This window comes from Nilaparvata lugens, chromosome 2 (genome assembly GCF_014356525.2).
Source record: "Nilaparvata lugens isolate BPH chromosome 2, ASM1435652v1, whole genome shotgun sequence".
NCBI lineage: Eukaryota > Metazoa > Arthropoda > Insecta > Hemiptera > Delphacidae > Nilaparvata > Nilaparvata lugens.
In genome coordinates, this window is record NC_052505.1 from 3,096,143 (window position 1) to 3,122,789 (window position 26,647).

The 26,647-nt window shown below is 36.0% G+C and overlaps 1 protein-coding gene across 1 annotated transcript in view; it reads left to right on the forward strand.

Annotated features, from left to right (window-relative positions):
* Positions 1-26,647, forward strand: part of LOC111056054 (leucine-rich repeat serine/threonine-protein kinase 1) — a 236,411-nt gene that overhangs the window by 53,707 nt on the left and 156,057 nt on the right. Inside the window, 6 exon segments of the mRNA XM_039420334.1 lie at positions 1,037-1,196; positions 9,102-9,246; positions 14,831-14,967; positions 16,216-16,366; positions 17,685-18,005; positions 24,121-24,291. Coding sequence (XP_039276268.1) covers positions 1,037-1,196; positions 9,102-9,246; positions 14,831-14,967; positions 16,216-16,366; positions 17,685-18,005; positions 24,121-24,291 — 1,085 coding nt within the window.

A 26,647-nucleotide genomic window follows, 5' to 3' on the forward strand; every position in this document is an offset into this window, starting at 1 on the left:
TTACAATTTGTAAGATTATCAAAGATTTATTAATAATAACGAAAATGCAAATTAAATGCTGTAAATCACCCCGAAGACTTCTGCTACTGCAAATATTGACAACAGGGTAAACAGCTAGATGGAAATTCGATGAGCGCTACTATTCAAAAATTATTTGTCAGCCCGGGAATCGAACCCAGTACCTCCTAATTGCCGGTCAGGAATGCTCACCCATACACCAAACTGACAATATCTCAGTAATTTCCATCTGTAGACTGGCTGACCGCTATGGCTTCGTATGAAATGAGCGCTGCTATCCAGAGATTGTCAGTTTGGTGTAAGGGTAAGCATTCCTGACCGGCAATTAGGAGGTACTGGGTTCGATTCCCGGGCTGACAATAATTTTTGAATAGTAGCGCTCATCGAATTTCCATCTAGCTGTTTACCCTGTTGTCAATATTTGCAGTAGCAGAAGTCTTCGGGGTGATTTACAGCATTTAATTGGGATTTTCGTTTAATGATAATTATTAATTAATTATCATCTGAGCAAATGCAATTTCTTATTTATTCTCATTCAGATTCACGTTTGAGGTAAGGGTATAGAGAGAAGATAGCATAAGAAGATATCCCATGATCTCTGAAAACCATTCAGTTTGGAAGTTTTGTATCAAATTATGGTGCTGTGTATCAAGTTGAGATGATACAGTTTCATATTGTGGTGATACTGTATCATCTATGGAAATACCATAGAGAAAAGATAGCATAAGAAGATATCCCATGATCACTGGAAACCATTCAGTTTGGAAGTTTTGTATCAAATTATGGTGTTGAGATGATCAAGTTGAGATGATACAGTATCATATTGTGTTGATACTGTATCATTAATAATGTAAAGTTGACAACAGAACAGCGTGTCAACTGACTTACGGGCCACTCTGTATTTCAAGAACACTCTCTATACTGTCTGACTGATTCTGTTTCAGTTATTCTGCCATATATTATTTCTTGTATTCACAGTATTTTCAACTGTTTATTAATGTTGATGTTATGTTTGTAGATGCGAGGGAACTGGCGCGACAGAGCTCATACATGGCGTTGCGCGAGGCGGTGGCATCGGCCGATTTGGCGGCAGTGCGCGCCATCATTGCCGACCTGGGTCCCGAGGCAGAACTACTCATCAATATGGCGCCCAGTGGCTCTAACACGCTTCTCTTCATGTCAGTACAACACTTATATAATAGAGAAAATATAGCATAATAAGATATACAGTCGAACCTCTGTATAACGAAGCTGATTATCCCGAGAGAAAATTCGCTGCAGAGAGGTATTCGTTCGTTATTAAGAGATTCTGTCAAGAAATCTGTCACGATCCTATGGATCTTATAATATCGTATCACGGCAGTAAATAAATGAATATGGTACATAAAACATATCATCGCGAAAGTAGATAGGGTACCTATTAGGCCAATATTAATATGGAAATTTGAAAATTCATGCTGTTTGGAAAAAACATGTTTTTTGAATATTTATAGAATGTAATAAGTAAGTAAACTCACCAATTTATTTTCAGAAAGCTTGATTTGTACTATTAGTGGAGTTTAATCAAAGTACATACTCTGTAGCAATATTTTTCAACTCTTTACACTACTATTAGATGGAACGCAAAATACGGTTATTTTGTCAATAACTTCACTATAAATATCAACTTTCCTATTTTTTAATGTTTCAAATTTGAAAAAGTGAGTAATTTTCGGTTCAATTTTGCATTTGAATGAAAAATCATGTTTAAACGACTCACATCTATTCAAACAAACAGTCAGACATGTCTGGTACACTATTTTCCAGTTTTAATCCTTGCCTGATAATTTTGAAAGCCTCTAGAACTTCTTGATCTGACGGATTCTTCTCCTCAGGTTCCGTCACAGCTATCATCATCATAGTCAGCTCAAAGAATTGAAATGTGTGACAAAAGCAAGAATGGGGAAGTTTAGTCGTTCACCTGCCTGGTCTACAATAATGAAAAGTTCTTGGAATTCAATATCCAGTAACTTGCATTCAATTTCCGACTTGTGTTTCACCCTCTATTAACTGTCTACCGCCCTATCTTCCTCCTACCTGAATTGTCATTATTTTTAGTCTATTGACCTTTCTGCTGAAACTAAACAATTCCTTGGAAATAACCGTCTGCTTCCAATACACACTACACTTTGTATGTTGAAGTCAAGAGAAAACTTTGTTGTTGAGAGGTCCGAAATTCTTTACATAGAGGTAAATAAGCAGCTAAAACTCAAAAATGTCATGGGACCAGGTAAAAATTCGTTGTGTAGAGGATTTCGTTATAGAGAGGTTCGACTGTATTTAGAAGATAAATAAGAAGATATCTCATGGTATAGGGCGTTAATGTTTCAAATTTCAAGCAGAGTTTTTGTATACTGAAGCCCCGATTACTGTCGACTTTAGTAAAGGAGGAAATTCATATGTCTACAGATGGAAATTTGGCCCATTGAGAAATTGCATTTATTCAAATGATGATGAATAATAATTGACCGAGCGAAGTGAGGTCTGAGGCTGCGTTTACACCAAAGTTTTAAACAAAATGTTAATAACTTAATCCTTATAGATTCTATTAGATAGAACGGAACTTGACAAACACATAAATGTTCATCATGTGTATGATAAGTTATGTTCAATCTAATAGAATCTATGAGGATTAAGTTATTAACATTTTGTTAATAAATAACTTTGGTGTAAACGCGGCTTAAGTTTCAAGTCGACGGTTTTGTACCATTTTCTCTTTATGTTTATATGCTTGTATGTTTAAAAAGAGTTCACATTTCAACTTATTTATTGACATTTCAACTTGAAAATGACCTAAGAAACTAGTCGTTGAACTATTTTAAAGTTTTTTTTTTTAAATAAAGGCTACTACAAGATTTTTATATTGTTCTTATTAGCTTGTATGTTTATATGATTATATTTTTCGCATTTACGGCGAAACGCGGCAATAGATTTCCATGAAATTTGACAGGTATGTTCCTTTTTAAATTGCGCGTCGACGTATATACAAGGGTTTTTTGAAATTTTGAAATTTAAGGATAATACAAAAGGAAAAGGAGTCTCCTTCGAACGCCAATATTACCGTAAAAATCAGACTATAGAATTATCCAACGTTAGTAGACAGAAGGTTGATCACTCACAGGTGAAAGATTCGAAGTGGTGGGGGGAACGCCAGCGTGACGTCACGTGTAGTAAAAAAGTGATAGAGTAACCACACTGAGCATACAGTTTATTCACTGTATCTTCAAATACATCGTCGTTTAATCCCCTCAAGATTGACCTAGAATTTGAAAATTCTCCATACTTATAGCGATTGAATCACTGATTCTAATGATGTTGTTAAATATTTCAAGTTCATTTAACTTGTATGAAAAAGTTAATAAGCTGGAAAAGCGTTAGTAGACAACGTTATACTATTATAATTTCAGATTAGCCCATAAAAAATCTTGATAAACCAATGCATTGCAATAATCCGATAAACCGATCCCAATAGATCCGAAGAATTTCATTCATATAAATGCACTGAACACATGCTGGTATCGAGCACATGTTCTACGAGAATCAAAATATCTCATCCCCGAAATTCACAAGCTGATTTATAGCCAAACTACAAAATATAAATAGGACCTAGAAGATGAAGAAACCTTAAGGGTTTGAAAGGGAGGTGGGGTTTTTGCTTTTATATGGCAAAATACTTGTATTATTCAAATGTTTTGATAATTATTATTGTAAAGCAGAAACAGAAATCTTGCATGTCAGAAAATGTTTGTGTTATATAATTTGACTATAGGTCACCGTATGATTCTCAAGAATGCGATATTCTGTCTACTCTGTACTACAGCCTACGTCACGACTGCAGTTCCCCCACTCCAATTGCATTTCAACTAAAATACTATAGATGAGTGACCAACCTTCTGTCTACTAACTTTGAGAATTATCCATCATAAATCAGCTGTCGAGTGAATTATTAATTACATGCAATTAATATCTCATTGTAACTTATTAAAAAAAGCAGCTGTCTTGTGGACAATGACGCATGCAATTTTAATAACTAAAAGTAAACATCGTATTTTCTCTCGACCTTTCTCTGCTTTCAATTCGGGCTGACCTGTTACCAGTATGTCTTGAAGGAGGTTAGGTTTTGATGTTAGCATTTTTTGATACACCATCCCCAACAGCCATTAGCCGTTTTTACACCGATATCTCGCCGACACGACATAATTTACAGGACAGGATTTACTCTGATAGACAGTAGAAGAGGAGGCTGTAGTTTATAATGGCGCGAGGTCTACTGTTGACAGAACTACTAGTTATTAAATTAATGAAAATCCAAATTGAATGCTGTAAATGTTATATTGGATTTTGTTTGATAATAATTATTCATATGCATCTTAGTTGGTGGGTAGCCCTTTGCGGGAAAGTCCCACCTCGCTTGAATATATAGGATTGAATTTATTTGCCAAAAATTACTATACTATAAAAGATTCATCTGATTTTTAAAATTCTCAATTACCAAAGTCCTCATTCGAAATAAATAATCTTTGTACCAATAAGAAGAGAAAATTCTAATGTTTTTTCCACTATAAACACCTTGGGTCCCTATTAGACTAGGCAGGAAAGTAATAAATTAAGTACAGTTTGATATCAATGTAAGCAATTAAAACCAAGCGTATTGACGTGTGTCAACGATTAAAACGTGTGTATTCAATCAGTAAGTCAGTTGAATGACTAATATTTGTCTGATGATAAATGTGGTCTTCTAAATGTACTTAATTGTAAAATTGTTTGATAATAAATAATGTCGCCTTCTAAATGTTCTTAATTTTAAAATTGTTTAATTGGAGTAGGATATGTTGTTATAATATTTAATGATAGATTTTTAATTGGATAATTATAGACATATGTCCAATAATAAATGTCGCCTTCTAAAATGCTTGAAACTTTAAAAATTGCTGGATTGGAATATGATTTATTGCTATAATTCAATGATAGGTTCTTCATAATTGAAGAATTATACATATGTATAAGAAGCAAAATATACGGAATAAGAAGCAAAATATTAGCATTGATCTCCCACTAGATGAATTAAATGATTATTTTGTTGAACCCATCAACCCAACTACCCCTATTAATAATGAGGAGATAGCACAAAACCAATTAATCAACCAGTTTCTTCATGTCCTTCCAGATGAACCATTCTTTTTCTCATATGTTTACCCGGCAGAAGTATCTCATATTATCCTCAACGCAAATAAAAACGCTAAAGGGGTGGATGGTATTCCAATTCTTTTCTACAAAAAGCTACTTCCCATTCTGCTTCCCACAATCACCCACATCTTTAACTTTTCTCTGCAGTCAAGTGTTTTTCCTGACTTATGGAAGTGTTCATTATATATATATATATATATGCATATGCATACATAGGCCAAAATTATAAAAAAAAAACATAATTTTAAACTTAATATTTCAAATACTAATAGAATTTTAGAACGTTCTGGAGCCACTGACACGCATCTTCTCCAGCATCATGGAGGGCCGACAGCCCTCCATGATAGGAGTATTGTGGACACTCAGATATAAGGTGGTTCATTGATTGGATTTGTCCACATTGGCACAGAGGATCAGATGTGTATCCCCATGCTGTCATCAGCTCAGCACACCTTCCCACCTGCGTCCTGAACCGGTTAAGGCCACACCACTCTCTACGTCTCAGCTGGGTGCCAGGAACAATGTCATTTGGGTCATCCACAAGGCCTTTGTTCCTGACCTCTCCCTGCAACCATCTCAGTCTCCATAACTCCCTTGCACTTCTAATTTCCTCTTGCTCGTCAAGTCTCAAGTATCTTCTTGACTTGAGGCGCCTTGGTGGAGGGTTAGCCAAATCTCTTGAGACTGGGAGATCCTCATGAATGTGTTGTAACTGGGAAATGAACTTGTTCTTCTTCTCCAACCTTCTGAGATCTGGAGGCATGATGTTACTGAGCACAGGCAACCACTCAGTCTCTGTTGGTCTCAATGTCCCCACTAATCTTCCTCATAGTTTCATTGAAAACTGTATCAATTTTCTCAACATGTCTGCTGCGAGCCCAGACAGAAGAGCAGTACTCCCCTGTGCTGTACAGAAGTGCAAGACTTGATGTTCGAAGGGCATTCATGTCACAACCCCAGGTTGTTCCCGCAAGTTTGCTGATGATGAAGTGTTCATTGATTAAAACCTATCCCTAAAACTAAAAATGCATCAGCTCCCAATGATTTCAATATTCTCTGTTCGATATCCAAAGCACATGAGAAGATAGTTCATAGGCAGGTGGTTGAATATCTGTCTCGTTTCAATTTCTTTGCCAAGTTTCAATCTGGATTCAGACCTCAATCTGGATTAAGATAACTGATGACATTCGGGCTGCACTGGACAAGAAGTTGACTGCTGGTACTCTTTTGTTACAGTTTGATTTCAGCAATGCTTTCGATAATGTGAATCATCTCATACTGTTGGAAAAGTTGAAAAATCAATGAAATTTTTCTCTTTCTACATTGGCATGGTTCAAATCTTACCTGGTGGGTCGATCTCAGGCTGTGGTGGGGACATCTGGTGACGTCTCCTCTTGGCGTATTATCAATCAAGGAGTCCCACAAGGCTCGCTGTTAGGTCCTCTTCTATGTTCAATTTATATTAATAATGCTCCAATGATTCTCAACAATACCTCTTATCATCTATTTGCTGACGACCTGATAATTTATTCACATTTTCAAAAATCGCAGTTGACACATGTCATTGATCAAGTGAACAACGATATAGCATTGCTTGTTGAGTGGACTTCTGCTCATAGGTTGATGCTTAACCCTTCAAAAACCCGAAGTATTGTCATTGGACATCCTGGGCTGTTGAACCAATTGGACGTCACTAGTGCACCTCCAGTGACCATAAATGATACTAATATTCCTTACTGTTCCAGTGTCAGAGTACTTGGCTTATTAATTGATTGCTCATTGAGCTGGCGAGAACAAGTTACTCATGTTTGTAATAAGGTTTTTGGAGGAATGCATCAACTTAAAAGGATAAGAAGATTTCTGCCCAGTGCTGTTCGCACTACCCTAGTCATGTCCTTGATAATGCCATTCTTTGATTATTGCTGCATCCCTTATAACGACATAACAAATGAGTTAAATGGTCGGCTCCAACGCTCATTGAACTATGCAGTCAGGTTCATATTTGATGCTAGGCGTTTCTCGCGAATCACTCCATTCTTCATGGAGTTGGGTTGGCTCAAATTGGATAAGCGTAGACAGTATTTTCTTCTTTGTCAAGTATATAAAATTCTGGTCATGATGGAGGTCCCTACTTATCTTGCAGATGATTCCATCCATCTTGTTGATGTCAATCCAGATCGCAACACGAGATCTCATTTGTATACCTTGCAGATTCCTATTCATCGCACTGCAAGATACAATTCTTCGTTTGTGGTCACTGCTGCAAGACTTTGGAATGCTATTCCTGAACATGTCATTTTTTCTGTTTCACTAAGCGTTTTCAAGATTACACTTTTCAAATTACTTTTGGAGGGCAACGAGTAGTTTTTTTCTCTCTACAGTATTTTATATAAATTTTTTTCGAGTTGGGTTTTCTTTGAGCGCGAGCGCGCGTGTGTGTGTGTATGTATATCTGTTGAGAAAATTTGAGTTATTTCATTTACTTAGTATTGATAGAATACTATTCTGTAAACAAATAGGTTCTACTCTTTGTTTCTAAAAGCTATGTACACTCATCTACATATTCATTTTCTGTTCTGAATATGTTAATTGTTCATTTTTTCCATTGTAATATTATAATGTAGTGCTAGTATGCAATGGGTCTTGAAAGACCTGGCAATACATTGTCAATTGTGATAAACAATCAATAAAGAATCAATATGTCTGATAATAAATGTCGCCTTCTAAAATGCTCTTAATTTTAAAACTTTTAGATTGGAGAGGATTTGTTATAATTTAAGGATAGATCTTTCATAATTGAAGTATTTGTCTTCTGTGTAGACTATGTCTCTAATAGATAATAGAAATGTTTTTTATTCCTCTTACAACTCAAACTTTATGTTTGTTTTAAATTTTTTAGTGTAGCCTATTAATACTAGTAGTTCTGTGAACAGTAGACCTCACGCAGTATTCTCATCCTGATTGAAACTATAGACCTTAGGAAATACAGCAATAGACTGGCTTCTCCACACATCTGTATAATCACTTGTCAGCTGATTTATGATGAATAATTCTATAGTCTGATTTTTACTCTAATATTGGCGTATGAAGGAGGCTCCGTTCTCCTTTTATATTATCCTTGAAATGCAAATTTCCAAAAACCTTGTATATACGTCGACGCGCAATTAAAAAAGGAGCATACCTGTCAAATTTCATTAAAATCTATTACCGCGTTTCGCCGTAAATGCGCAACATATAAACATTTAAACATTTAAACATTTAAACATTAAGAGAAATGCCAAACCGTCGACTTGAATCTTAGACCTCACTTCGCTCGGTCAATAAACGAATTCTATTTTTGTTTTTATTATATTTTAAATGCTCAAGAAGATAGTATTTTAAATTAAGTAATCATCTTTTATCTTGCTCTTTTATTTTACTAGTAGGTAACCCGTGCTCCGCAAGGGTTTCATTGAAAACTTGACCTACTGGAATCTTGAAGAATTTAAAATAGGCCTATAACCATCCTCGGTAAATTAAGAATCTATATGCAAAATTCCAAGTTAATCAGTCCAGTAGTTCAGACGTGATGATGCGTCATTCGTGAATTTCCTATCCCTTTCGTGTATAAGCTAGTCCTTTCCTTTATTACATTATAGATATTTATTATACTTCGTACTACGTGTAACCTTATCTAAATTTGGGAGAGAAATAGCTCAAGGCTACCTTATTTTTCTCTCCTCATCCTTTTTGATGATGTACTTTTTTTATGAATCAATAAAGAATAAAGAATCAATAGAACTTCTTTGACAAGTTTCAGATCCCCTGTTCAGGTGGGCAGTGGATGCTTATTAATCTAATCTAATTGGCATTTGCAGAGCATGCGAGCTTGGTCGTAAGGACATTGCAAAGCTGCTATTGGACTCAGAAGCGGATGGCAGAATTCATCCCATCACTAGGTATTCGCCTCTCTATATAGCTTGCTTCAAGGGACGCAAAGATGTTGCTGACATTCTGCTCAAGGTGAGTTATTGGGAAATTAATAAATTATACATAAAATGATTGCAAACCAAAATCAGAGAGCAGAAGTAGCAAGACTAAGGCAAGAAGTATCTACTCACAGTCTGTGCATCTAAAGGTGCGTACATAAAAGAAGACACTTTAAAGTTTGTAATATAAATTAAAACAGGAGACACAAGACATAAATAGATTGAAAACTTACATTAGAAATGGGGGAAATTTCCGGAAACTGAGTTTCCTTCCTCAACCGAGCAGACTCTGCTCTGAAGGAAACTCAGTTTCCGAAAATTTCCCCCATTTCTGATGTAAGTTTTCAAGTGTTTTCAATCTATTTATGTCTTGTGTCTCCTGTTTTAATTTATATTACAAACTTTAAAGGTGCGTACAGATATACGCGCCGCGAACATGAGAAATTCACTTTTCAGCTGACTATATATGTATTTTTACAGAAACGGTAAAAAGCTTGGCATCAGCTGATTAAAAGTGAATTGCTCATGTTCGCGGCGCGTAAATCTGTACGCACCTAAAAATTTGAAACTCCCTCGAATACTATAAGGGATTTTCCTTTATTTAATAAAAACAGTGTAATAATAATCAGTAAAGTACTGAGTGTAAGACAACTCTACATCCAGGCTATCATCACGCGAATGAGGAGAGACAACGAACACATAAGACTGGCAGATCATAACCATCAAACAAGGCAGAGAAACACCCATTCAATAGTACCAAGGATGAACACTACATTTGGGCAAAGAAACTACATATATTTGGGACCAAAAATTTACAATTCAATACCAAGTTACATTAGGGCAGAATTCAATAGACACAGGTTCAAGAAAAGTTTATTTTCCTGGTTGGTTGATATTGGGGTGGAAAATTGTGAAAATTTAGTTTTAGACTGTAAATATTTAAACTATTTATTCTTCATTCTTCTCTTTACTGTTTTTCATTTTTCTAAAATAACCTTTCTTATTATTATCCTTAGAATATTAATATTTATCTACCAATTTTATAATTTTGTTTGTATTATAAATTTTTACTAATTTTGTTATAAAAAACTTTAATCCTATATCAGTGAATGAAGTTTGTAAATAGTAATTATAACACGCAATAAGCAACTAATTACTTATACCCCAACACATATAATTTATAGTGGGGTATATATTTATTCATTGAAGTTATCATTTATTCATTGTTGAAACACCGCTGATTTATGTAGTTACATGACAATACTATTAATCAATATTCTAATGTTCCATTCAATCTTCATTGTAATTAATAAGTTTTCATAATATGTGAAATTTGTTGCATAATTAGCTGTTGTTCTGTAATTTATTGTAGATTCGTGTATAGACCGGAATGTATAGTGACTTACTTGAATAAATTTGAATTTTGAATAATCATAATTCTGTTTTAAGCAATTCATTGTGGGCATTTTTACAGCGTGGCAAAGCGCCTTCTTGGGAGGGAAAGCAATTATATAATTGGTTCAAAACGTATTCACTCTCAAAATTACATGATGGTCATGTTTATAAAATATTTTAAAGAATATTCTGAGCTAATAACACTTTGGTTGTCCAGTAAAATGTAACAAACTTTTATAGTGAGGTCGACATTAAGTGGCAGTGGAGGAAGATAGGAGAACAGCGTTGTCAATTCTCTGCCTTGCCACTGCCTTCTACAGAGGATATCTGATGTAATTTCAACTGTTAATTCTTGTTCACGATAATCAATTATATTTTGTAGACAATATATTTTATTCGTCAATAAAATATATTTTTTATGATCTATTGATGAATTTCCATGATTGAGATTAAATAGTTGTCAACCAATTATATTTCCACATTAATAATAAAACAGATCTGGCAACATTGCAGATCTATAAAAGAGCATAGAGCTACCTGTTTTGTTGAATGATAGACAAGGATAGCAACACCCTGTTAATCAAATACTGCCATGATAACGTGGACCTCACTAATAGTACGTTGTAAATAATTCACTATGTACGTTGCGTAGTTAGAAAAGGATAGAGCTATCTGTTTTGTCGAATGATAGACAAGGATAGCAACACCAATGTTGATAAAATACTGCCATTATAACGTGGACCTCACTATAGTATGTTGTAAATGGTTCACTGTGTTAGTTGCGTAGCTAGAAAGGAATAGAGCTTTCTTCTTCGACTCCTTTATGTTTTTTGAATACTGTAATTGTTATTTCGCGTATATAGGGTGATTACTGGGAAAGGCATGTTCTTGACTTGCGTAGTATACAAGGAATGTCGATTGGAGGCGGCGGGAAATTGTAGTGCTGTGGAGGGGGAAGCGTGCAGTTTCAGTTGTAGCCGAGATGTGGAACCTTGAGCATCGTACGTTCGTCATGCGACGGTTTCACGCAAATGGTGAATCAGTTACTCAGACTCAGCAAGACATTTGTGCACATTTTAACGTTGCACGGCATGGTGCTATCCCTGATCGTAACACGATATTGCGTTGGATACATAATGTTAACACAACTGGATCTTAGCTTAAGAAGAAACCTCCTGGACCTGCCAGGGCAGTTAGTAGCCTACCCCTGAGGCTGTTGAAAGAGTGCGCCTTGCAACAGTTCAGAGTCCTAGCCGCTCAATCCGGAAGCGGGCATCTGCACTCGGACTTCGCCCATCAACAGTGAGAAAGATTTTGGTCACAGATCTTAAATTCCTTCCTTTCAAGCTGGCAGTATGTCATCAATTGAGTCAAGCAGATAAGAGAGAGCGTGTCAATTTTTGTAACAGAATGAGTGAAATTTTGGAAGAAAATGACAATGCAGTTATCCTTATGAGTGATGAAGCGCATTTCCACTTGGACGGAGCAATAAATAAACAGAATTTACGATTTTGGTGTGCAGACAATCCTCAAATACTGGCAGAGAGACCTCATCATAGCTTACGTGTGACTGTGTGGTGTGCAGTTTGTGAAAAGGGGATCATTGGTCCTTATTTTTTTGAAGAAAACGATGGCAGATGTGTGGTGTGCAGTTTGTGAAAAGGGGATCATTGGTCCTTATTTTTTTGAAGACAACGATGGCAGAACAGTCACAGTGAATGCACAACGGTACCTGGATATGTTGGGAGAATATTTCTTGCCAGAGCTGCGCCGTCAACGTATAGATATACGTAATTACGTAATGTATGGTTGCAACAAGACGGGGCAACTGCACATACGGCTCGCATCAGTATGGAATTCCTTGGGCGAACATTCCCTACAAGAGTGATCTCGCGTTTTGCTGATGTCACTTGTCCTTCTCGCTCACCGGATCTAACAATTCCAGATTTCTTTCTGTGGGGATTTTTGAAAGCTAGAGTGTACATAAACAAACCACGAACAATACAGGAACTTAAAGAAGCTATTCGCAAGGAAATCAACGGCATTCCTAGAGACATGTTAGCAAAATCCGTAGCAAGTTTTAAAGAACGCCTTCAACAATGTATCCAAGCAGCAGGCGACCACCTTAGAGATGTAATTTTCAAATAATAAATTGTAAGTAATTTTATTTTGAAATTGCAACTTGTATACACTGTAGTTTCACTAATAAATGCATTTTTTACTCTGATTTGCAACAGTTCTCGTTATTTGAAAAGCATGCGTTTCCCGGTAATCACCTGTATGTACACTGATAAGTGATGAGTTAGTTTTCAAGTTGTTATGCATTTATTTGTGAATGGTTTTCATCGGAGGAAATAAATTCCTTTATTCATTTATCTGCTTTGTCGAATTATAGACAAGGGTAGCAACACCAATGTTAATCAAATACTGCCGTGGACCTCTTTGGCGATGTGCTTTTCTTCTGCAGGAATGATGTAAATTATTCAATTTTATTAAAATTTTCATTTTACTTTATTTATCTCATTTGAGCTTTAGCTGGCCCGGTGAACTTCGTACCGCTGAATAGTTTAATGCATCTCATGACAAACTTTAGCTGGATGCACACCTGAGCAGGCGCGATGTGGCATTTTGCATCCAGTTGCTTCTTGATTATTGGTTTGAATGGAAGAACTCACACACACAGAATCGGGCATGGCGTGGAACGGTGTGATAAGGCAATCTCCATATGATCAACACTTTGTTCACCAAGCCGCGTCTCCTCAGGTGTGCTTAGCCTTAGCTTAATCTGAGGCATCATATTTTCATGAAAATTATCCAACAATCAGTATTTACATTTATATCTCAATATGGGCTTAACCTATGTGCTTTGTTACTGGTGCAGCAGTTTGTATTTTTAGATATAGTTTAATGCAGCTTCCTGGGAAATTGAATGTTATATCTCCTTGTTGCTGATTTTCCCGCGCATATTCTAAATTTACAGCATTTCGAGTTCTACGACCCAAGTTTGGACGTCGTGCGTACCGCGGCATTATTAGAATTAAAATTTTGTTAATTAATAGAAGGAAAATATAAAAATCTTGTGTGGCGCACTCACACAACTTTCCTTGCCGTTATGAAAATTGATCACCTGACGCTAGTGTTCCCGCGCATCTCAAGTCTTCTATTCAAAGATTTGAGCCAGCTGGTGACAGGGCAATAACGCTGGAGAGCGTTACACACATGAGGTCTGCTATCTCTTCATAGTGAATGATTTAATAGAATCAACAATAATTTGCAATTGAATAATCACATTTTCTCGAATTTAAAGCTTATTTTCAATTTTAGGTGAAAATATTACTGAACATTAATTGTAGAGATTTTCATGCTCAATCTACTCCACTTGATTTTTTTTTGTTTTAATTGTATCTGAGGCCTGATAATTGGGAATCTATCTGCATTGATGAGGCGGAGCTCCTGAAATTTTTACAGATATGGGACTTGTGGCAGTTGATAGAGCGTTTTTGACAACATTTTCGCCATTTCAGCCGCCATCTTGAATTGCATTTGATCGAAATTGTTCGTGTCGGATCCTTATAGTGAAAGGACCTTAAGTTCCAAATTTCAAGTCATTCCGTTAATTGGGAGATGAGATATCATGTACACAGACGCACATACACTCATACACACACACACACACACACACACACACACACACACACACACACACACACACACACACACACACACACACACACACACACACACACACACACACACACACACACACACACACACGCACACACGCACACACACACATACAGACCAATACCCAGAAACCACTTTTTTGGACTCAGGGGACCTTGAAACGTATAGAAATTTAGAAATTGGGGTATCTTAATTTTTTTCGGAAAGCAATACTTTCCTTACCTATGGTAATAGGGCAAGGAAAGTAAAACAGATCTACTGACTGCTGTTGAATGATGCAATGATTATAACAGCTGATTTTTATTTCTTTGTGTGGCCAGGTCACAAATCTTTTCCCATAAGGATTAAATGTAAACTTTGAAGGACCGTAGGAAAGAGTACTGAAGTCGGATCATAAATTTGATAGGCCATAAACCTGCTCCCGAACATAACAAACACAACTAAAAAAATCATCAAATTCGGTGCACACATAAAAAAGTTATTGAATGTCAAAATTTGAGGCTCGATTTTTATTTATATAGATGTGGTCGATTTTACAGAGATTTCCAGAGCTAGTCCAGCAGCCGACAGTTGAATGCTGGTTACCAATCCATGCAGCCTGCATAAACGGCCATACACACATCATGGAACAGTTGCTGAAGTTTCCTTATCCACAGCATTTGCTGTCCACTTATACGTGAGTAGAATAGAAATAAACTTTATTTAACACAACAAATCTCAAATAGTTCTTAATCCAATCAGAAACAAATTAAAAGAATAAACACTGAAGAATTAAACAGAACAGTTAACCAGGCTTGACATTCTGAATGAGTGAGTATTATCATTGAGAAAATATAGTATACGAAGATATCTCATGGTATAGGACGTTTATGTTGCAAATTTTACTGTTAACTCAGGCCGATAATTTCAGTAGTTATTTTTCATGAAGCTATCTGATGCTTGTAGTCTCTCATACTGTGCCGTTCTTAGGCTAGGCGCACGCCAGTTAGTCAAGATAAGACAAGACATGATTAGTCACAATACTGCAATTAGACATGTCTTCATAAGCAACTATGTGAAGTATTGTGACTAATCATGTCTTGTCTTGTCTTGACTAAGTGGTGTGCACCTAGCCTTAGTAAATTTAAATTCCAATTATATTGATGTCTTGCATTGTGCAATAATACAATATTGACACAAGTCAAATATATAGTCACATTTACATGTGTTGTTTTAAAGGAAAACACTCCAAGTTTTGACTCGCGTAGTCCGCTAGTGCCTGGACGCGCCGCACAAGCGCTAGCGGCAGTTACGTCAAAGATGGCTGTCTCCACTGGACCCGAGCGTGCTAGCTGTGAGTTTTGGTTTGAAAAACGGGATAGTGTACCTTGATATGTTGCAAAATTTTTTGTTACCACAGAGTGATGAGGATGACCGAGAACGAAATGTTTTCTTTTATGCAAGATGGCACACCACCACACTATCCGGGATTTTCTTAATGACCGCTTTCCAAATCAGTGGATTGGCCGTGATGCGCAAATTGCATGGCCCCCTCGTTCCCCAGACTAACACCGCTGGATTTTTTCTTGTGGAGTTTCATAAAAGATATGGTGTATGTACCTCCTTTGCCAGCCACTCTACCTGAACTTAGAGCAAGGATTTGCGCTGCTGTTGAGCAAGTTACACCTGAAATGCTAGTGCGAATCTGGGAAGAAATCGACTATCGATGGGATGTCTGCAGGATAACCAACGGAAGTCACATAGAAAATCTTTAGTTTAAAATAAAAAAACTTGAAGTGTTTTCCTTTAAAACAAGACCAAAACCATCTCTTGTTTGATAAGATTTATATGAATTTTCAAAGTTGTAAAGTCATTTTTGAATCACCCGGTATTATACTTTTTGAATGTATTGATGAATAAATAAATTAATAATTTTATTTTGCAGCATCGACTCAGAGTGGGAATTCCAGATGGCGTTTGATGTGAACATGAAGGATGTCACGGGCCAAAACGTTCTCTATTTGGCATGTCTACTTGGAAACTATAAGATGGTTGATTTGCTTCTCAAGTTCAAAGTGAAAGCGACCAGAGTCAAGGTAATTATCTTCCATCTCTTTGTTAGTTTACCTATAATAAAATAAAGGAAAGAATTGGCTTATGCACGTATGGGATAGTAAATTCACGAATGACGCATCATCACATCTGAACTACTGGACTGATTAACTTGAAATTTTGCATATAGATTCTTAATTTACCGAGGATGTTTATAGGCCTATTTTCAATTCTTCAAGATTTCAGTAGGTCAAGTTTCAATTAGACTCTTGCGGAGAATGAGTTGCCTGCTGTATACTAGCAGTCGATTCTAGACTCCACGACTGTCACCTTTTGAAAACACATGCTCTTGACTAGAGTCGAGTCTCTTCTCGACCTGAGTCGCGTAAGTGTGAGTTGACCCTAGGGCTCAACTCACACTGCCTCGACTCAAATCGTACAACTCCAGTCGGGGATACTCCAGTCTCTCGACCTCACCACTTTCTTGCTCATTGCTTCATTTCTAACCTTAGTTTATTAAAAAATATAAGATCCAATCTGTCACTACTTAGCATGTAACAAATTTTATAAGAATTATTATGAATATATTGTGTTATCTAATTATTATTATATTCTTACCTAAAATTATAAAACATCACTTTCATAGAACATAACCTCACTTTCATTAAAAATGCACGGTACTACGCAACTCAAGTCGACGCTCGACTCAGTCTCACAGTCGTAAGGTCGCGGAGTCTATAGTGAGGTCCACGCTATAATGGCAGTGTTTGATTAGCAATGGTATTGCTATCCTTGTCTATCATTCAACAAAGCTTATAGCGCTATCTCTCTCTCTCTCTTTTTATTTTCTCTTTGAATTTTTAACTTTTTTCACGGTCAAGTGCTGACGGGGAGGGTATCCTTGATACCCTCTCTGAGAATGGACTTCTTAAGGTCCAAACTTCACCGTTTCATGTGAAAACATTACAGTAGTACCTTAACTTTTGCATTTTTCATCACTTTTCTTGCTCAATATTATTGTAGAACTCATTAGTTTAATATGATTCACCATGTCATTTTACGCCATGATCACAAATGTCATTTTATTTATTTATTTTTAACGCTAGAACGTAAGTTGAATTATGTTTTGTTAAACACATGAATAAAGGAATCTGAATCTGAATCTCTCTCTCGCTTAGCGCTGTTGCCAGATCGGTTTTTAACAATTTAGAATGGAGAATGATTAATTTCAACTCCAATTTTTGTAACCAGTCAAATCAAATTTTCTTAGCAAAAATGTCGAATCAAATCGTTCTCCATCTTCTCATGATATATTTTCTTTATGGTCTAAACTCGTTATTCAACTCACTTATCATATTCCAGCGTATTCAGCAGAAAGAGGAGGACACGGCCGAGGAAGAGGAAGTGGTGAGTCCGACAAGGCGCCGAATATCGGACGGCATCCAGTCGATTATGACCCGACTGAACCTGGGCTCGAAGGGCGGCGGTGGCGGGGCGAGGAACGGTGCGGCAGATAGCAACGAGAAGCAGCTGCTGCCCTGGCAGTTGGACGCCTACTGCAACAATGACACGGAGACAGCGCTCCTGGCGGCAGTTAGGGGAAGGCAAGGTGACATTGTTAGCGCTCTGTTGTCGGCCGGGGCCAACCCTAATTTGACGCCTCAGCGGGGCACTTCCGATCAGGTACCACAATCAAATATTAAAGCTGCGTTCACATTAGTCAAGTGTCCTTGAATTCAAGAACAAACACTTTAATCCACCATACCAATTCAAACCCTTCATCAAGTTTTGTTGATTTAAAACTTGTGGAGTTAAAATTATGATTAAATTAATTCAATATGCTAATATTACAGAGAACAAGGTGTTATAGTTACAAAGAAAGAAGATAGGAAGAAGAAGAAGAAGAGAAAAATAAAAAGGAAAGAATTAGAAGACTTAGAATTATAGTGAATTTATTCAATTTTCTCGCGAGTTTTAAAGTTATCTCTAATCAATATTAGATGTTGAACATATTTGACTTTTGCTTTCAACTTGAATATTGAAGCTTGAAGGTAGAATCCAACCTACGTATGGGAAAATGAGATAAAACAGTTGTCAATCAATGTAGAATTTATTAAAATAAATGGAAAAGTATGATGCAGATGATGTAAACTTGACTTCAAGTTTGGAAAATCGTTAATCTACTCAAACGCTCTAGAAAACTTGCCCTTTTATCGTCCAAATTGAATCACACACCTTAGAATAGAATGGCTTGTTTATTTTTGTTGACATGGCGAAGTTTGGACAATAATGTTACTCTACCACTTAACCCCGTCGTTAGCAAACAATACAATACAAAATATGCAGAGATAACAAAAACATTTATATATTTATTTATTTATTCGTTGATATAATAATTATATTATAATTATATTAATTGTAATTATTACAAATCATATGAATATGGTCGGGATAGAACAACAGGCATAGCCCAAAACTATTCTGTTCCCAAATTTTGATAAATAATAAAATGTCCGAAAAAATAGGTTATGTTCTTACTGAGACAAGAAATGACAGTAAAATGTAATAAATATGAGAGATCAATATTGAATAGTAAAATTCTTCAAAAGTAAGTGTCTACTAAGCAATGACTCTATGATTCTGCGCGTTTGCTATCAGTTAGATACTATATCGATATATTTAGAGTATAAAGTACATCATAAACTACATCCTTTAATACAGAAGTTGAACGACTAGAATTGCTGTAGAATTATAAATGACAAAATATATGGAGAGGAGAACAATAAAATAAGAATTAGATAAAAAAATAAGGAAGATGAAGTTAATATTGCAATTCGTACGTTTTATTGTTAATGAGTACAGTCGAACCTCTCTATTACGAACCTCCAGTTGACGAAATCCTCTACACAACGAAGTTTTGCCTGGTCCCATGACATTTTGAAGTTTTGGCTGCTTATTTACCTCTATTTAACGAATTTTGGACCTCTCAACAACAAAGTTTTCTCTAGACTTCAACATACAAAATGTAGTGTGGACAAAATAGAGGTCAAAATGTCTGTAGGAAGCAGACGGTCATTTTCAAGGAATTGTTTAGTTTCAGCAGAAAGGTCAATAGACTAAAAAGACTAAATAGACTGGCAATTCAGGTAGGAAGAAGATAGGGTGGTAGACAGTCAATAGAAACACATGTCAGAAATTGAATGCAAGCTACTGGAAATAGAATTTCAAGGACTTGTCATTCGTAGACCAGGCAGGTGAACGACTGGACTTTTCCATTTTTGCTTTTGTCACACATTTTAATTCTTAGAACTGACTATGATGACTGTGATGAACCTGAGGAGAAGAATCCGTCAGATCAAGAAGTTTTAGAAGGTTTCAAGGATTTAAACTGTAAAATAGTGTACCAGACAACATTAAATAAATGTGAGTCGTTTATTGAGCATGATATTTTATTCAAATGCAAAATTTAACTGAAAATTACTCACTTTTTCAAATGAAACATTAAAAATAGGAAAGTTAAGTTACTATAGTATTTATAGTGAAGTTATTGACAAAATTACAGTATGTTATGTTCATTCTAATAGTAGTGTAAAAAGTAGTAAAATATATTTACCGGTATGAAGTTGAAAAATATGGCTACTGTACTGAGTATGTACATTGATTAAACGCTACAAATAGTGAAAATCAAGCTTTCTGGGGATAAATTAATGTGTTTACTCACTTATTACATTTTATAAATATACAAAAAACATGTTTTTTTTTTTCATTTTAAAGCAGCATGAATTCTCAAATTTTAGTATTATTATTGAGGTACCCTACCTAGATTCCCGATTATATGTTTTAAGTACTATATTCATTCAATTACCACTGTGATACGATATTACAAGATCCATAAGATTGTGGCAGTTTTTTTTGACAGAACAACCTCTCAATAACGAATACCTCTCTGCAGCGAATTTTTCTCGGGATAATTTACTTCGTTATACAGAGGTTCGACTGTAGTTAGGTTGGTAGATGTTCACAAACAATTTTGGAAACGTTATTGGAAACTTGCAGTATGATCACATTGGATGCGTGTATGTGCACGCGTGATCATGCATGACCAAGCGCGCAGATGAGAAACAAAATGTGGAGAGAGCAATAAGAACACTCACACTGATCGTGTGCACTTGCTTGTTGCGTTCAGTGTGAGCAGCTACAGACAAGTCACAACCTGTTTCTATAAAGGTGCGTACAGATATACGCGCCTCCCACACGCTCCGCGCACGCTCCGCCTCGTCCCGCCATCGCTCCGCCCTCGCACCGATCACGAACTTTACGGGAGATGTTAGCTCTTCTCGCGTTCCACTCTTGCTCCCCGGTCGATCATCAATCGAGTGACGTTCGATTGCGGAGCAGAGCGGAAGTCTGTACGCACCTTTAGGCTCAACTCACACTTACGCGACTCAGGTCGAGAAGAGACTCGACTCTAATCGAGAGAATGTGTTTTCAGATGGTGACAGTCGCGGAGACTAGAGTCGACTGGTCTGAGTGTCACCATTTGGAAACACATGCTCTCCACTAGAGTCGAGTCTCTCTCGACCTGAGTCGCGTAAGTGTAAGTTGAGCCTTACTCTTTCCAGATTTTGTTTCTCAACTGCAACTGTGGTCATGCATGGTCTCGCGAGCATTTGCATCCAATTAAGAATAGTTCATAAAATATTATCAACACTTGGCTCAAGAAATATATTTAAAAGAATGTATTAACTCTTTTCAATGACATGTTGTTTTGTGTCGAGTTGAAAACTCGATGTAGAAAACTCATGTAGATTTGAAAACTCTCCTTTCCATTCTATGATAACTGAAAACAGTTCCTTTTGTTCACATTTTCTTGGGAATTGATACATTTCTGCTGAGACCATGGTCCATATGAATAAAACCAGCTCATGAGCAAAAGCATTGAGCATAAGGTTTTGCTCATGAGCAAAAGGTAGAAGCAAAAGCATTTGCTCATTTTGATATGAATAAGCTTTACCTTATACTCTTACCTTATGCTCCTGAACTCTGGAGCAAATGCTCACGTATTTTAAAGATTTTTCATCAGCTGATTCGCTTTTGTAGGCCTTTACTTTGTTTTTATAGCTCACAGAAGCGCTAAATATGCAAGTAGGGTGCACCGCTTGTGTTTGCGTCGTCTGCTCTGTTTTCTATCTATGAATAGAGTTTTAGGTTAGTTGATTTTAAGAATTTTGAAATAATAGCGTGAAAAAATGTCATCTCTATAATAATCTTAAACATATTCTTATAATCGTCTACACTCTCATCTTCTTAAATGCCTATTTCCTATTTTGTAATGGCTATCTTTATATCATGGCTATCTTTTGTATTTATTCTTTTGTAGGAATAATGGTGATATATATCATGGTTGAATCAAAAAAGAGTTTTATAGTGCTCAACTATTGGTTGTGATCGTATCTGGTATAGTTTCCTCTTCCTCATACGAATTAGTTGAGCCATTTTACTATGAGCAAAAGGTGATAAGCTGCTCTAGACTAGAATCACCTTTTTGAAGCATTTGCTTCAAAAGTTGAGCAAATGCTCTAGTTTATTCATACAATTTTGAGTATAAGCTTTTACTTTTGAGCAAATGCTCAAACTATTTTTTTGATGAGCATGAGCAAAAGGTTTTGCTCACGTTTATTCATAGAAAATGAAGCAAATGCTCCATATTTTAGAAGTATGAGCAAATGCTCAACTTTATTCATATGGCTCATCAGGTCTGAAGTTTAAGCTTTGAAGTCTAAGAACAAGAGGAAGGGTCTGAATTTATGCAGAAGCCAGCTCTCAAATATTTCTCTTCATAGAATTTATCGGCAATAAAAGATTCCTACAAACCTTTCAAATCAGGTTTTAGTGTTGAAGTGCTGGCTGGAAGTTTGTTTTTGAAATGCATAATCTTGATTTAACTTGAGAAATTTGTTCTGTTTTCGATGGAAAGTAATTGAAACTAGTATTGCAATTTAGGGCCGGTTTCCGAGCTTGGGATTTAGCCAAGTTCTAGACTTTAAACAGCTGGAGTAAGAAAATTGGCTTTCCGAAACGGGGCGTAGTCGCAGTCATAGTAAAAGTCACACTTAAATTGAATTTCGAAAAACTAGAAAATTAAACACAAAGTAAAATGAAGAGAAAATAGTGTGAAGTTTCAGCTATTTTGAATATTTAGAAATGCTTCATTTCGTCAAGGAAAAAAATCCAATTATAGAAATGGGAAAATAAATATTTATTTTGCTGCAACTATTTACTGCGACTACGCCCCGTTTTGCAAAGCTAATTTTCTGACTCAAACTGTTTAAAATTCAGAACTTACCTAAATCCTGAGCTCAGAAACCGGCCCTAAGACTTCTAGTTCTAGACTTAAGTTCTATAAGTTCTAGACTTACAGAGTCCAGGACTAAAATAAGCTCTCGAGTCTTAATTGACTTTCTGAGTCACGATTTTATATTCTAAACTCCGGGGTCTATTAAGTTCTCGACTTATTTGAGTCCAGGACTTTAACGCAGTAAACATAAGGGAAATTCACAATATTGCTGTTGTATTGTTGGCATTATAGCAAAACGGAAACAGCTGATGCAGCGGGATAATTCAAATAATCATGCTCTCCAAACTATTGAAAAAAAAAACGTTCAATTTCTTTGTAGGCATAATATGAATAATATTGGATATTATTCAAAACAAAACCTTTGAAAGGTGAATGAATAAACATTTCATTTTACGTTATGCTATTATTGATCATTGATCCTAATCAGTGATTTTGGAATAAAAATTTCATTAGGCTATTGAGTTTGAAAACGTACAGTATTTGTTTTGAAAAAACTGGAAGAATAATTTATTATTGTTATTTTGTTATTAATATGTTGAAAATGACATTGATTAATAACATTCAGATTGGAATTTAAATTCCAAGGAAATCCTAGTATTATTTTTCTTGAACATTTTTAGGTTATGTCAGTCTTAAAATAATGTTAGTTTTTTACGCATACTTCTGATACAATTTTATTCTAAAATGAACTTGCAAACTATAAATTATGAATTTAGATGGACTAATCCAAATAATTTAGGTATTCCATAACATCGATTTGGCTTTTTATCCACTCCAAAACAATAACTGAATTGTGTTTGCTCAGTTTAGTCTAGAACTTGAATTAAAACCCTACCCCAGTCGAGGGTTTAAAATCACGCTGTTTGAAGTCCTGAGTTATAGTTCTGGGGTAACCAGGCACCTTTTTAAAAAGAAAACTTTATTTTGAAACACAATTATAAAATATATATCGAAAAAGAGAGAAGTGCTCTCGGTGAAGTTTGGCAGTCGACTGAATAAAAGTACTATGATCGAGCATTACAATGTAATACAGTGTCAGCAATAATATTAGTTATTACCAGATGTAACTCTGGACTTGACGATTTTTGATAAATCCTTGTCTCAGAAAGAGGCGAGAATCTAATTCAAGTCCTGGACTTATAAGCCCTTTACTCAGAAAGCGAAATTATAAACTCCAGGGTCTAACGTGATCTCTAAATTCCAGGGTCTATTTGAGTCCTCGACTACGTTAACGCTCCGACTCGGAAAGCCAATTTTCTGACTCCAGCTGTTTAAAGTCTAGAACTTAGCTGAATCTTGAGCTCGGAAACCGGCCCTTATTGTCTAAATAAATATTGTTCTATGGTAGTTAGTAGTAATTATGGATACATACTGTGTTTATTTGAATTATCGCTCATAATCATTACTTATTATTCATTTTTTAAATGTTTTTATGTTTAGGAGCATATCTACCAGGAAGGCTCAGCACTGGTGCAGGCTTGTCGCAACCGGGACATCGCCATAGTGGACCTCCTGCTGAAGCACGGAGCCAGGGATGACGACTGCAAGGCACTGGCTGTCGTTGTCCGCAACAACGATGACATACTCACTGCTAAACTGCTCTCCATCAAGGTATTATTGATCTTTTTTGTGTAGTTGAGAAGTTGATATTGTGGTAATTATTCATATTGAATGAAGAAGATGACAATTTCTTAGTCTTTTTCATTCAGTATTATTGATCAACTCATTATTAACTAATTGACCGAAGCGAAGCTGAGGTCTTAGTTTCGACTCGATCGGCTTTTGTCTGTTTGTTTGTACCGCAGTTACAGTTGCAGTTATTGTCCGATTTGGATGAAATTTGGTATACAAGTTCTTTGAAACAAGGCGCAGAAAACGTATGTGTAACGATTTTTGATAAGACCTCCGGTTTTCATATAATTGTGCCGCTCTAAAATGTGCTGTATTGAATGAATGGTATCGTTGGAATGCTATCGATAGAGGACAAGAGATTGTCAGCGGTAAACCTTGGAAGCGTCTGAGCCGCTCCACATCATACAGAATTTATTAATTGAAGAAAACTTCTCACTTGATTGTACCATTTGTTCCTTTTCAACACGATAATTCCCTGTTTCATAGATGAATAGTTTCTAGACCTACCGAACCGGCGGAGACATCACAGCTTAGTTAGCTCTTGTTTTCGCTTTAGTATGAGATCGGAAACCGACTTGTGAGCATAAACATTTTGCATAGGCATAACAAGCCGCCATAACATTGAATCCACTTTTCATGAAAAACATTATTAGCAACCTCCTGTCATTCTCACCAACTACCCATGTTATTTAGAATCATTTCCGTCTCACTATCATCTGTGAAACGATTCATGGTCTAAATTGCCGACTGCATATTCCATTTTTCTGTCAGTTGACCGATCTCTTATAATTAATTGTTAGAAAATTTGTAATATTGTAAATATGGGAACGATATATGAAGGCACCTCCTTGAGAGACATTTATAAGTCCGGTGTCCCTGGAAACAATGTCTTTAGCACTTTCAAATGAGAAAATAATAGATGTCTTGGATAAATCTTCACAATATACTGTACTTTCTTAATGGCCCTTCTCATTAATTTGAAAGTTGTAGACTATTCATGAGCGAAGTCTACTGTTCGCAGAACTACTAGTTATTATTAAACGAAAATCCCAATCAAATGCTGTAAATCACCCGAAGACTTCTGTTACTGCAAATATTGACAACAGGGTAAACAGCTAGATGGAAATTCGATGAGCGCTACTATACAAAAATTATTTTTCGCCCCACTTGGATGTAATGAGCTGGTTTTCGTGCGTCATATGGAGGCCGAAAATGATTGTTTTCTGACCAGGCCGGTAAAAGTTTTACGGCCCTAGGGCGGTAAAATAACCTTGAAGTCAGCTGATTCTAATTTGATGTGAACGTGTTTACGAAATGGTTTATTAAACGGAATCAGTTTATGCTTCTAGAATTGAATAAGTATTCTGCAATAAGATACTATCATTTTATTTGGATGGATGAAATACAAATGAGATATTATAAACTATTCAAATTCAATTTTCAGAGTATAATAGAATCTAACCTCAAACCTCCTAGTACTGCGTTTATCATGGAACATGGTGGATAAACGGAATCATTTTATGCTTCTAAAATTCATAAAGTATTCTGCAATGATATACAATCATTTTATTTGGATGAATAAAATACAGATAAGATATATTTATAAACTATTCAAATAATTGATTTTCAGAGTAGGATGAACTTCTAACCTAAACTTCTGTTGACATCCAGATTGGCCAAATTTCAAGTGTGCTAAAACAGCTGATCAAAAACTTTTCATTATTTGTGTTTATCATTCAATAATTAAAACATTCATAATAATATCATCTTATTGTCATTTGGAAGAATAAAAAGTATAAACTCAACCTCTTACATAATTGAACATAATCTTTCAGGTTATTTAGACAAATCAGAATAAAAAATAAAAATACTTGGACAATTTCCTGATACTGTATTCAGACTACCTAAGATTTGCTAGAGCTATCACCTTCCACTTTAGCTTTCGGAAGTGCTTACTAAACAATTATTCTCATATTATATATTGTTTATTTTTCTGTGTGGCGAAAAATAGCGTTCGCACCACGGGCAAAAATGTTTTTCTGGCTCTCAATCTTTTCTAGTCCTCGGCCTATGGCCTCGGACTTGAAAACCGATTTCGAGCCGGAAAGTCTCATTTTCGGCCCTAGGTGCGAATATACTATATCAGCCCGGTCATTATTAACTCATGTTATCATTATCAACACACTGAGGCCACTCATTTAACGCCGCATCCACACTCTCGCCCAATGGTACAAGTGAAACACGAGCGCGAGAGTGTGGATGCCTGCTTTGCTTGCCATCACTCCGATTTTTGTTGTCAAGCAAGTTTGATTTTGTGAATTTTTTATGGAAGTAA